Source organism: Salmo salar, chromosome 20 (genome assembly GCF_965601325.2).
Source record: "Salmo salar chromosome 20, fSalSal1, whole genome shotgun sequence".
NCBI lineage: Eukaryota > Metazoa > Chordata > Actinopteri > Salmoniformes > Salmonidae > Salmo > Salmo salar.
In genome coordinates this window covers 20,151,665-20,165,227 of record NC_138310.1, presented here as the reverse complement: position 1 = coordinate 20,165,227, position 13,563 = coordinate 20,151,665, and the positions used below count along the sequence as shown (strand labels likewise).

The window sequence follows — 13,563 nt, the reverse complement described above, 5'->3', positions numbered from 1 at the left end:
CCACATTTTGCACAAAGTTGGAACCCTGCCCAGAAAGGATTTAAAATGCGTATCAGTCCATTTCCTCATTTTGACAGGTCAAACTGTTGCCCCCTTAGCAATGCATATGATGCAGAAGGTTAGAGCTAATTTTCCTTAGAATGATGGCAGATCAGGGAAGAGGCTGCCAAAGGTCCAAACACAGTGTTATCTTCTCTTTATCCCTACCCCACTGTGATACATGACAGCTACAATATTACTATTCAACTGTTATCTCAGGATGGTTTGAACTACAGAACCTTCCTAGCCTACCCTGTACCTGACATACATTCCAGAACAGTAAAAATGGTACCTTTCTTAGGAAGCTGGGTGTTATTGCCAAACATGTCTTCCGTCGCGTTCATGGGTGCTGTCTCCCTCGCGTCAATGGTTTCTACCTTCCCTGTCGAGCAGTGATGCAAAATACAGACAAATGGATGTGTTTGTTAGTGTTTTTAATTTGTGGTGTCTTGAGGACACACTGACTCACCTGTGGAAGCGTTGTAGATGTTGAAGAAGAGACCCCCTCCAATGCCCATGCTGTGAGCGTTCAGGAGGCCAACACACAGCAGGGCGGCGATAGATGCATCCACCGCTGAGCCGTTCCTCTTCAGGATGTCCCTAGGTACGCACACACACACACTTAATGCTCCTTGTAGAGCTTAATCGTGTCCTGTCATTTGACTAAGCTTGTACCATGAATCATTGTATCAAAGGGAATTAGTTGGCTAGTGTTACGTTACTTACCTCCCCACCTCAGAGCATATCCCAGCATCTGTAGCCACGGCAGCTTTTGAGTAGAAATGGTCTGAGGGTGAGATGGGGTTCTTGTTTCCCACGTACACACACACGAGCACTCCTACTGCAGCCAGCAGGGCAGCCAGGGCAGCTACCAGAAAAAGAAACACCAGGCCAGCCACCAGGCCAGCCACCGGGGACTTCCTGCTCATGTTCCTGCCCAGGGGAACCAACACACCAACACATCTTACAGTTTGACAGGAGCCTTACAGATACTGTATCTTCCTGATTTCATTTATTATATAGTTAAAAGTAGTAGGCTTTTTTTAGCATGCAGTCAGTCTTAGTGCTGTGTCTGCCTGATGAAACCTTGTCAAAGGAACCTGCGAAGCGCCATGGGCATTGTATCTTAATGTCATCACTATCTTCCCAATGCAGAGGTCCCCCATGGAGCATGCTGTGGGTTGTCAATCATATACATGTGACTCAAATCTAAACTGTCAGAGGCTGTCGTTTGAGTTCCCTGCATGTGTCCCTTAATGTTTTCTGTGAGTTACAAAATGGTACGGAGGTGGTGGTTTCTGTTTGACAAGCTCCATTAAACTTTCAACTCAAGCATAATGAAACAGAAACTCCTGGTAGAAAATAGTGGTATCCTACTACCTGGGATTGAGGGTGAGTGAGCAGGGAGCAAAGAGCTGACTATAAGAGTCTAAAAATGTAAATGTGTGAATTCCTTGTGATTGTACGTTTGTCTAATGATGATACACTTTATTTCAAGTGAATATTTACTTTCACCCTTGAAAAATCATAATAGTCCTCTCCCTCAACGTTTTGTGATCCTGGCCTGAATTTACCATGTGTATGACCTCTCCTATAGAGGACACACATTTTTATCTTGAAATTATCACACAGCCCTGTGACAAAGACTGTGACAACCAACCCCGGTCTCCCTTACATAGGAAGCATAAAATTAAGAGGAAGATACAAGAAATTGAACATATACACTGAGTGTACAAACCATTAAGAACACCTTCCTAATATTGAGTTAAACCCCCTCATGCCCTAGACTCAATTCATCAGGGCATGGACTCTACAAGGTTTCGAAAGCATTCCACAGGGACGCTGGCCCATGTTGTGTCAAGTTGGCTGGATGTCCTTTGGGTGGTGGAACGTTCTTGAAACACACAGGAAACTGTTGAGTGTAAAAAACCTAGCAGTGTTGCAGTTCTTGACACAAACTGTTGTGCCTGGCACTTACTACCATGCCCCATTCAAAGGCACTTTAATATTTTGTCTTGCCCATTCACCCTCTGAATGGCACACATACACAATCCATGTCTCAATTGTCTCAAGGCTGAAAATCCTTCTTTAACCTGTCTCCTCCCCTTCATCTACACTTATTGAAGTGGATTTAACAAGTGGCATCAACAAGGGATCATAGATTTCACCTGGATTCACCTGGTCAGTCTATGTCATGGAAAGTAAACTCAATGTATACCAAACAAAATCCATTGATTTCAAAGTTTAACATTTCAAATGACGGTTTCTGCTATTGGATAAACTTTTAAATACATTTTAAGGTGAAAAATCGGAGTCTCAGTGTAATTCCATTTCTGAGGAATTGCCCTCGGGCTACACAGAAAACACGGCAACCACATCAATGTACTCTTCACCATAAAGTACATTGTGTTATAAAATAACAATTTATTATATTAAGAGTTTGTCTTATCAACCATTTGGCAACACTTACATAATAGATGTAACCCTGATATCTGATATATGGCCTACACTTTGGAACTAAGCTGTTCAGAAGGGAACAAAAAAACACTGTAATGAGTTACTGAACACACAAGAAAATGAACATAGAAAATGAAAACTAGAACAAATCCCCATGAAAAAAACCAACCCCAAAACACACAAAAACAACACCCCCTGCCACGCCCTGACCATTCTAAAATGACAAAGACCCTTTATACTGGTCAGGACGTGACAGACTGTCGTGGATAAGTCCCAATATTTCCGTTTATGCAGGAGCTCCTCTACATTATTTAACCTACATTTGAAGTAGCCTACCCACCCATACGGTGGCCACAGGTGCTCCTACTATTGACCTGTTTTTGAAGGAGGTGTTTGTAAACTATTAGGCCCACTACTCTCACTGTCATCCCTGGCATCTGGTCATTTCCATGGCACCACAGGTGCTGCTGCTATTTCAAATTAACCTTGAACAATATCACAATTACTATTCACAATATGATAGACATAACATATTGCACAGATTTGTCTGAGTGCATGGTCTTTTCAGAGTTTCTAATAATAACAGAAACAGGGTGCTGGACCAGCTTGTGGGAATAGAGTGATTCTGCCACTTATTCTCATAAATAGGGAATTCTATGTGCAACAGCAGTGGTGTAACACATGGGACTACAAGTGTCTGTCTGTAGAATTAATGCTGATTTCTTTCATTAATAAAATGTTCCCATTACATTACATTATCTTATGCCATTCCACCCATAATGATGTAATGATAATATAATGTGTTTAGTGTTGACATTTGTTGGAAAACCTGCATTTGATTTTTTCAATTTAATTGCGACCTATGTCATGTCGACTGTGTTTTGTCTATAAATGGCTTAAAATAAGGTTCATTTTCCACTACAATTTCTTGCGTTGGTTGAAACGAAGCACAAATGGCAATTCTCAGTTATTAGTCTAAGTGCAATTTGGATGTCTGCACAGCCCAGATCAATACCCCCAAATGAGGAGAAACAAACTTCACAAACCAATCAGAGTTATACTTCAACTACATCTTTAATAATAAGAGCTTTGCAATATCACTAGACTTTCAATGATGCGCCATTTCTAATGAACCATTGAAAGTGACAACACAAAAGTACAAAGATCTTTTATAGCCAAGATACACCCCTCTCAACCTACATGACGAACAACAGATCTTAGGAACAGTTCACAAAGAAAGACTTTTACTTGAGAGAGGAGTATTCCATAGCCAGATAGCATTCGCTATAAATTATCGTTCAGTTTGGTCCCCAAGACGAGGTTCTAATCCCGTTCCTGGTACTTCATAGCACAAAAACACCATCTCATCCTATGGCATAAATCAATTGTCAACTCTAGATACTCCCATCTCAAGTAAACCCCCTCTTGACCCCTCTCCTGGACAAGCTCACTGAGGGGAGTGAGCCTCTAGGTCATACACTATCCCAGGATAAGTGCAACATCAGAGAGGACATACAATGGTTCCAGACACTGCCATACACCTCCCCCCAATGCCAAAGGAGGGAGTGACTTGCGCACAGACATTGTGGAAACAAGTAATTGGTTCCCCATTAATCACGCCATCCCTTCACATGGTTTAAGAATAGGTAAAGACACATTCACATATGAAGACAATGTTCCATCCTGTCCGCTTCCCTTTCTGATATTCTGCATAGCACCAGAGACATGTAAAAGACAAGTCTGACCTCTCCCCTCTCTGGGCCCCAAGTGACTGAGCCTCAGCTGAGGGAAGAAATGCAACTGCCAACACTAGAGTCTATTAGAAATACATTCTAATAGACACGTATATAACATAAACATATTATGCAATACAAGCATTATAACATAATTTTGCAATTTTCCACGACAAGAGTCTCTTCTACTGACAGGTCACCGAATGACTACTCTTCTGCTCCTATTGTCTTATGGGACTGTGGGTGTGAGTGCTGCCCCCCTTCCTCCCCGTCATCCCACCCCTTTATCCCCTGGTATGGACAGGGCAGGATCTCACCTCCACTCTCTGCTGTCTAATGCACCCATTAGAGCCACACATTCACCATCTCTCTGCCCCTAATGTCTTCCTCCCTACTGCCAGCCCATTCTCTGTAATGGACCTTGGCTGTTACAGCAGGAGAGTGAGCAGCTGACGCTTCCAGAAATACAGAAATCGGCCCATTTCATATTGGTTAATTCAAGTTTTGCCTCAGTATTTTTTAAAGATATACAGAGGAAATGTGTTATGTAGATTCACACAAGTAAAGTACAGCATTGACATAATATCTGTATAGATTTAATCGAGCCATCCTATTGGTAATGATTGCTACCTGTGTTGGGGAAGCTCCTCTGAAAAGATAGTTTACCAAGCTACCAATTACTTCACACTGAAGGAAGTTAAACCACGGTAAAGCTACCCTTATGAAAAATGTAATTTACTTTTCTAATGTTACTTTGAAAAAGTAGTTATAAAACAGAGTCTGGTACTCTCTAATGTGTGGATAGGCCACTCGGAGTAGACGGATTCCAGACTGCACTCCGGTCAAAGAGTGACGACAGACACAGAAGCCCAGTCTAGGAGTTTTAATGACGAAACAGGTTATACATTTTTTTTCACCTTTATTTAACCAGGTAGGCAAGTTGAGAACAAGTTCTCATTTACAACTGCGACCTGAGCAAGATAAAGCAAAGCAGTTCGACACATACAACAACACAGAGTTACACATGGAATAAACAAACACACAGTCAATAACACAGTAGAAAAAAAAGTCTATATACAGTGTGTGCAAATGAGGTAAGACAAGGGAGGTAAGGCAATAAATAGGCCATGGTGGCGAAGTAATTACAATATAGCAATTAAACACTGGAATGGTAGCTGTGCAGAAGATGAATGTGCAAATAGAGATACTGGGGTGCAAAGGAGCAAAGAATTAAATAAATAACAATATGGGGATGAGGTAGTTGGATGGGCTATTTACAGATGGGCTACGTACAGGTGCAGTGATCTGTGAGCTGCTCTGACAGCTGGTGCTTCAAGCTAGTGAGGGAGATATGAGTCTCCAGCTTCAGAGATTTTTGCAGTTTGTTCCAGTCATTGGCAGCAGAGAACTGGAAGGAAAGGCGGCCAAAGTAGGAATTGGCTTTGTTTGGGGGTGACCAGTGAGATATACCTGCTGGAGCGCGTGCTACGGGTGGGTGCTGCTATGGTGACCAGTGAGCTGAGATAAGGCGGGGCTTTACCTAGCAAAGACTTGTAGATGACCTGGAGCCAGTGGGTTTGGCGACGAGTATGAAGCGAGGGCCAGCCAACGAGAGTGTACAGGTTGCAGTGGTGGGTAGTATATGGGGCTTTGGTGACAAAACGGATGGCACTGTGATAGACTGCATCCAATTTGTTGAGTAGAGTGTTGGAGGCTATTTTGTAAATGACATCGCCAAAGTCGAGGATCGGTAGGATGGTCAGTTTTACGAGGGTATGTTTGGCAGCATGAGTGAAGGATGCTTTGTTGCGAAATAGGAAGCCGATTCTAGATTTAATTTTGGATTGGAGATGCTTAATGTGAGTCTGGAAGGAGAGTTTACAGTCTAACCAGACACCTAGGTATTTGTAGTTGTCCACGTATTCTAAGTCAGAACCGTCCAGAGTAGTGATGCTGGACGGGCGGGCAGGTGCGGGCAGCAATCGGTTGAAGAGCATGCATTTAGTTTTACTTGCATTTAAGAGCAGTTGGAGGCCACGGAAGGAGAGTTGTATGGCATTGACGCTCGTCTGGAGGTTAGTTAACACAGTGTCCAAAGAAGGGCCAGAAGTATACAGAATGGTGTCGTCTGCGTAGAGGTGGATCAGAGAATCACCAGCAGCAAGAGTGACATCATTGATGTATACAGAGAAGAGTCGGCCCGAGAATTGAACCCTGTGGCACACCCATAGAGACTGCCAGAGGTCCAGACAACAGGCCCTCCGATTTGACACACTGAACTCTATCAGAGATGTAGTTGGTGAACCAGGCGAGGCAATCATTTGAGAAACCAAGGCTGTTGAGTCTGCCAATAAGAATGTGGTGATTGACAGAGTCGAAAGCCTTGGCCAGGTCGATGAATACGGCTGCACAGTAATGTCTCTTATCGATGGCGGTTATGATATCGTTTAGGACCTTGAGCGTGGCTGAGGTGCACCCATAACCAGCTCTGAAACCAGATTGCATAGCGGAGAAGGTACGGTGGGATTCGAAATGGTCGGTAATCTGTTTGTTAACTTGGTTTTCGTAGACCTTAGAAAGGCAGGGTAGGATAGATATAGGTCTGTAGCAGTTTCGGTCTAGAGTGTCTCCCCCTTTGAAGAGGGGATGACCGTGGCAGCTTTCCAATCTTTGGGAATCTCAGACGATACAAAAGAGAGGTTGAACAGGCTAGTAATAGACGTTGCAACAATTTCGGCAGATAATTTTAGAAAGAGAGGGTCCAGATTGTCTAGCCCAGCTGATTTGTAGTGGAAAGCATGGCCATCCGTAGAAAAATGCTTATTGAAATTCTCAATTATAGTGGATTTATCGGTGGTGACAGTCTTTCCTGCCTGTGTATATTGGTTCCTAACTTCCCTGAAAAGTTGCATATCAGGGGGGGTATTCAATGCTAATGCAGAACTGCACATGATGTTTTTGTGCTGGTCAAGGGCAGTCAGGTCTGGAGAGAACCAAGGGCTATATCTGTTCCTGGTTCTAAATTGTTTGAAAGGGTCATGCTTATTTAAGATGGTGAGGAAGGCACATTTAAAGAATAACCAGGCATCCTGTACTGACGGGATGAGGTCAATATCCTTCCAGGATACCCGGGTCAGGTCGATTAGAAAGGCTGCTCGCTGAAGTGTTTTAGGGAGCGTTTGACAGTGATGAGGGGTGGTCGTTTGATACCAGACCCATTACGGATGCAGGCAATGATGACTCTCTGGAACGAGATCCTTGCCCTGAGCTTGTCTGTTTTATTGTCCAGGGACTGAACATTAATGAGTAATATACTCAGAAGTGGAGGATGGTGTGAGTCTGACTAAAGGTCACTCCGAATACCTCTTCTCCACCGGCAGTGTCTTGAAGCAGCCTCTAGTATAAGTTAAATCGCCTTGAGTGGTACGAACAAAGGATCTAATTCAGGATAGTCGTATTACTGCCACTCTGATATCCAAAAGTTATTTCCGGCTGTATGTAATAACACAAAAACATTCTGGGCTAATAATGTGAGAAATAACATAAAAAAATACTAAATATTGCAAAGTTGCTTAGGTGCTAGAAACAGAGTGGCCATCTATCGACGCCAACCTGTTCTCTACATACAAATTACTTGCATTTACATATAACAATAGCAACAGGAATATTCTAAAAGTAAAATAAATATTTGTTCTGACTTACATTTGGTAGAAAATGCACAAATATCCATGCAAAGGAAAAATGGTCTGTACTGTCACATCCTGACCCTTGTAAGAGGTCATTTTCTATAGTAGAGTGGTCAGGGTGTGACAGGGGGTGTTTTGGGTGGTTTTTCTATGTTGTCTATTTCTATGTTTAAGTTCTAGTTTGTCTATTTCTATGTTGGGGTTGTTTGGGTTGATCTCCAATTGGAGGCAGCTGATCCTCGTTACCTCTAATTGGAGGTCATATTTATGTTGATGTTTTTCCCACCTGTTTTTGTGGGTGATTATTTTGTGAGTAGTGTGTTTTCCTCTCTGTGTCACAGTTTGTTGTTTTTTGTGTATTCAAGTATTTAGTGTATTGCAATTGGTTTCACGGTAAATAAAATATGTGGAACTAAGAACACGCTGCCTTTTGGTCCAATCCTTCAGACAGCCATGACAGGTATCCACTAAAGCCAACTGAAAGTTCAATAAAAGGTCCATGTAGATCTAATTAAATTTAGCGAGATTCTAAATTCAAATCTAACAGGCTTTTATACAACCACCCCACAATTAGTGTAACTAATTTGAATTTAGTAAAAGCCTCCCTCTTCCTTTCTACGAAGGTAGGTCTGCATTGTCTAACACAGCAGGAAGCTCCACCAATCGGGCAACAGGACGCAGGTAGGTTCGTTACTTGACCTTGACCTCCACAGTCCGGATCCTTCCATCTGCACCTGGGATCGTCTTCACTATCCGTATGATGGGCAACGAGGCTCCACTATCATGGCCACTTGTCCAACCTTTAAGTCTGGTGTGTCCTTCCACCACTTCTGCCTCTGCTGAAGACTTGGCAAATAGTTCCACATGAAGTGGGTCCAAAGTGGTCAGCCAGGACCTTACTATGCTTCCAACGGCGTTGTCCAAGAAGGTCTTTGTCTGCATATACAGCATGTGGGAGTGAAGCATCATGGAGCCTAGTATGCCTTCCACCTCCGTAAGGATCGTTAGGAGGACATCTTCATGTTGAGTTACACAAAGAGCATTCTGAACAGACCTTATCTCCCTCTCCCATGCGGGGGTTGAACCAAAAACTGATCTTCAAATCAAATTTTATTGGTCACATACACGTGATTAGCAGATGTTATTGCGGGTGTAGCGAAATGCTTGTGCTTCTAGCTCCGACAGTGCAGTAATATCAAACAAATTACACAACGTATACCCAATACACACAAATCTAAGTAGGAATGAATTAAGACTATATACATATGGATGATCGATGTCAGAGCGGAACAGACTAAGATACAGTAGAATAGTATAGAATATAGTATATACATATGAGACGAGTAATGCAAGATATGTAAACATTATTAAGTGAATGAGATACTGTAGAATAGTATAGAAAAAGTATATACAGTTGAAGTCTGAAGTTTACATACACCTTAGCCAAATAAATTTAAACTCCGTTTTTCACAATTCCTGACATTTAATCCTAGTAAAAATTCCCTGTCTTAGGTCAGTTAGGATCACCACTTTATTTTAAGAATGTGAAATGTCAGAATAATAGTAGAGAGAATGATTTATTTCAGCTTTTATTTCATTCATCACATTCCCAGTGGGTCAGAAGTTTACATACACTCAATTAGTATTTGGTAGCATTTCCTTTAAATTGTTTAACTTGGGTCAAACGTTTCGGGTAGCCTTCCACAAGCTTCCCACAATAAGTTGGGTGAATTTTGGCCCGTTCCTCCTGACAGAGCTGGTGTAACTGAGTCAGGTTTGTAGGCCTCCTTGCTCGCACACGCTTTTTCAGTTCTGCCCACAAAGTTTCCATATGATTGAGGTCAGGGCTTTGTGATGGCCACTCCAATACTTTGACTTTGTTGTCCTTAAGTCGTTTTGCCACAACTTTGGAAGTATGCTTCAGGTCATTGTCCATTTGGAAGACCGATTTGCGACCAAGCTTTAACTTCCTGACGGATGTCTTGAGATGTTGCTTCAATATATCCACATAATTTTCCTTTCCTCATGATGCCATCTATTTTGTGAAGAGCATCTGTCCCTCCTGCAGCAAAGCACCCCCACAACATGATGCTGCCACCCCCGTGCTTCACGGGGCTTGCAAGCCTCCCACTTTTTTCTCCAAACATAACGATGGTCATTATGGCTAAACAATTATATTTTTGTTTCATCAGACCAGAGGACATTTCTCCAAAAAGTACACTCTTTGTCCCCATGTGTGGTTGCAAACCGTAGTCTGGCTTTTTATGGCAGTTTTGGAGCAGTGGCTTCTTCCAGTGGCTTCTTCCTTGCTGAGCGATACTTTTGTACCTGTTTCTTCCAGCATCTTCACAAGATCCTTTGCTGTTGTTCTGGGATTGATTTGCACTTTTCGCACCAAAGTATGTTCATCTCTAGGAGACAGAACGCGTCTCCTTCCTGAGCGGTATGACGGCTGCGTGGTCCCATGGTGTATATACTTGCGTACTATTGTTTGTACAGATGAACATGGTACCTTCAGGCGTTTGGACATTTCTGCCAAGGATGAACCAGACTTGTGGAGGTCTACAATTGTTTTCTGAGGTCTTGGATGATTTCGTTTGATTTTCCCATGATGTCAAGCAAAGAGGCACTGAGTTTGAAGGTAGGCCTTGAAATACATCCACAGGTACACCTCCAGTTGACTCAAATGATGTCAATTAACCTATCAGAAGCTTCTAAAGCCATGACATCATTTTCTAGAATTACCAAGCTGTTTAAAGGCACAGTCAACCTAGTGTATGTAAACTTCTAACCCACTGTAATTGTGATACAGTGAATTAATCTGTCTGTAAACAATTGTTGGAAAAATTACTTGTGTAATGCACAAAGTAGATGTCTTAACCGACTTGCCAAAACTATAGTTTGTTAACAAGAAATTTGTGGAGTGGTTGAAAAACGAGTTTTAATGAATCCAACCTAAGTGTATGTAAATTTCCGACTTCAACTGTACATGTGGTCTGTGTACAGAGGGAAACAGGATAAAAGCATGGCCGCGGGAAGTAAGGGTGCTGAGGATGCTGCACCACCCCCTGAAAATGTTGAATTAAACAAAAATATTAATAAAAAAAATATTCAGTACCAGTCAAAAGTTTGGACACACCTACTCATTCAAGGGTTTTTCTTTATTTTTACTATTTTTTACATTGTAGAATAATAGTGAAGACATCAAAACTATGAAATAACACATACGGAATCATGTGGTAACCAAAAAAGTATTAATCAAATCAAAATATATTTTATATTTAACATTCTTCAAAGTAGCTACCCATTGCCTTGATGATATCTTGGCACACTCTTAGCATTCTCTCAACCAGCTTCAACTGTAATTGTAACGTCCGTCGTCAAGAATGGACCAAGGCGCAGCAGGTATGTGAATACTCATGGTTTTAATTTTTAAAAAAGGAGTAAAGTATTCACTGACAAAACAATAAAGGTGACAACAGCAACAGTTTTACAGGCTCTACAAACGCAGTGCAAAAACAACTACCCACCAAACCAAGTGACAAACATACTCCTACATATATGACTCCCAATCAGGAACAACGATCCCCAGCTGTTCCTGATCAGGAGTCACAAGACCAACACAGAACATTCACACACACACACAAGACTGCCACGTCCTGACCCCAAAACTACTACAACAGCTCCATCTGCTGGTCAGGACGTGACAGTACCCCCCTCAAGGTGCAGACCCCGGAATGCACCTAACAGAAAACACCAACAAACAAAATCCCCAACAAAACCCATAAACAATAACCCCTAAACAATAAGGGAGGGAAGGGAGGGTGGCTGCCGTCACCGACGGCACTGTGCTACACCCTCCCTCCCCAACCCACCTATCCTGGAGGTGGCTCAGGTGCAGGACGTGGACCTCGCTCCACCTTCGGCGTTGCCCACTTTGGTGGCGCCGATAGGTGCGCTGGGCAGACGGGCCACTCGGGCTGACCCTGGCAGACGGACCACTCTGGCTTGGTCGGAAGACATGCGGGCCACTCGGGCTGGGCCGGAGGACAGGCGGGCCACTCGGGCTGGGCCGGAGGACAGGCGGGCCACTCGGGCTGGGCTGGAGGACAGGCGGGCCACTCGGGCTGGGCCGGAGGACAGGCGGGCCACTCGGGCTGGGCCGGAGGACAGGAGGGCCACTCGGGCTGGGCCGGAAGACCGGAGGGCCACTCGGGCTGGGCCGGAGGACAGGAGGGCCACTCGGGCGACCCTGGCAGACGGACCACTCGGGCTGGGCCGGAGGACCGGAGGGCCACTCGGGCTGGGCCGGAGGACCGGAGGGCCACTCGGGCTGGGCCGGAGGACAGGAGGGCCACTCGGGCTGACCCTGGCAGATGGACCACTCTGGCTGGGTCGGAAGACATGCGGGCCACTCGGGCTGGGCCGGAGGACAGGCGGGCCACTCGGGCTGGGCCGGCGGACAGGCGGGCCACTCGGGCTGGGCCGGCGGACAGGCGGGCCACTCGGGCCGGGCCGGAGGACAGGCGGGCCACTCGGGCCGGGCCGGAGGACAGGCGGGCCACTCGGGCTGGGCCGGAGGACAGGCGGGCCACTCCGGCTGGGCCGGAGGACAGGAGGACCACTCGGGCTGGGCCGGAGGACCGGAGGGCCACTCGGGCTGGGCCGGAGGACAGGAGGGCCACTCGGGCTGGGCCGGAGGACCGGAGGGCCACTCGGGCTGGGCCGGAGGACAGGAGGGCCACTCGGGCTGGGCCGGAGGACAGGAGGGCCACTCGGGCTGGGCCGGAGGACAGGAGGGCCACTCGGGCTGGGCCGGAGGACAGGAGGGCCACTCGGGCTGGGCCGTGCAGTCTGGCCACTCTGGCAGCTCCGGGCAGTCTGGCCACTCTGGCAGCTCTGGGCAGTCTGACCACGCTGGCAGCTCCGTGCAGTCTGGCCACTCTGGCAGCTCCTGGCAGTCTGGCCACTCTGGCAGCTCCGGGCAGTCTGGCCACTCTGACAGCTCCGGGCAGTCGGGCCACTCTGGCAGCTCCGGGCAGTCGGGCCACTCTGGCAGCTCCTGGCAGTCGGGCCACTCTGGCAGCTCCGGGCAGTCGGGCCACTCAGGCAGTTCCGGGCTGTTCGGCCACTCTGGCGGCTCCTGACTAGTGGGCGGCTCTGGCGACTCCTGACTGGCGGGCGGCTCTGGCGACTCCTGACTGGCGGGCAGCTCTGGCGACTTACGACTGGCGGGCAGCTCTGGCGACTTACGACTGGCAGGCAGCTCTGGCGACTTACGACTGGCGGGCAGCTCTGGCGACTTACGACTGGCGGGCAGCTCTGGCGACTTACGACTGGCGGGCAGCTCTGGTGACTCTTGACTGGCGGGCAGCTCTGGTGACTGTTGACTGGCGAGGCTGGGCTGACGCACTAGACTCCTGATGCGTGGGGCTGGTACTGGATGTGCCAGCCTGGAGACATGCACCTCCATGCTAGTGCGTCTAGCGGGAAACACCGGACCGAAAGGGCGCACTGGCGGTCTTGAGTGCAGGGTTGGCATCACCCTTTCCGGCTCGATGCTCACCTTGCCCTGGCACCTGCGGGGCGCTGGTACCGGGCGGACTGGGCTGTGCGTCCGTATAGGCGAGATGGTGCGTACCTCAGCG

General features: G+C 46.2%; 1 protein-coding gene across 2 annotated transcripts in view; it reads right to left on the bottom strand.

Annotated features, from left to right (window-relative positions):
- LOC106579829 (glutathione hydrolase 1 proenzyme) overlaps positions 1 to 13,563 on the bottom strand; it is a 30,350-nt gene that overhangs the window by 8,501 nt on the left and 8,286 nt on the right. For both annotated transcript variants that reach the window (XM_082966274.1, XM_045703065.2), the window contains exons 2-4: positions 766 to 972; positions 509 to 639; positions 332 to 421 (exon numbers count right to left, since the gene is read on the bottom strand). In XM_082966274.1, the coding sequence (XP_082822400.1) occupies positions 332 to 421; positions 509 to 639; positions 766 to 968 (424 nt within the window). In that variant the 5' untranslated portion in view covers positions 969 to 972. The remainder of the gene's footprint in view (positions 1 to 331; positions 422 to 508; positions 640 to 765; positions 973 to 13,563) is intronic.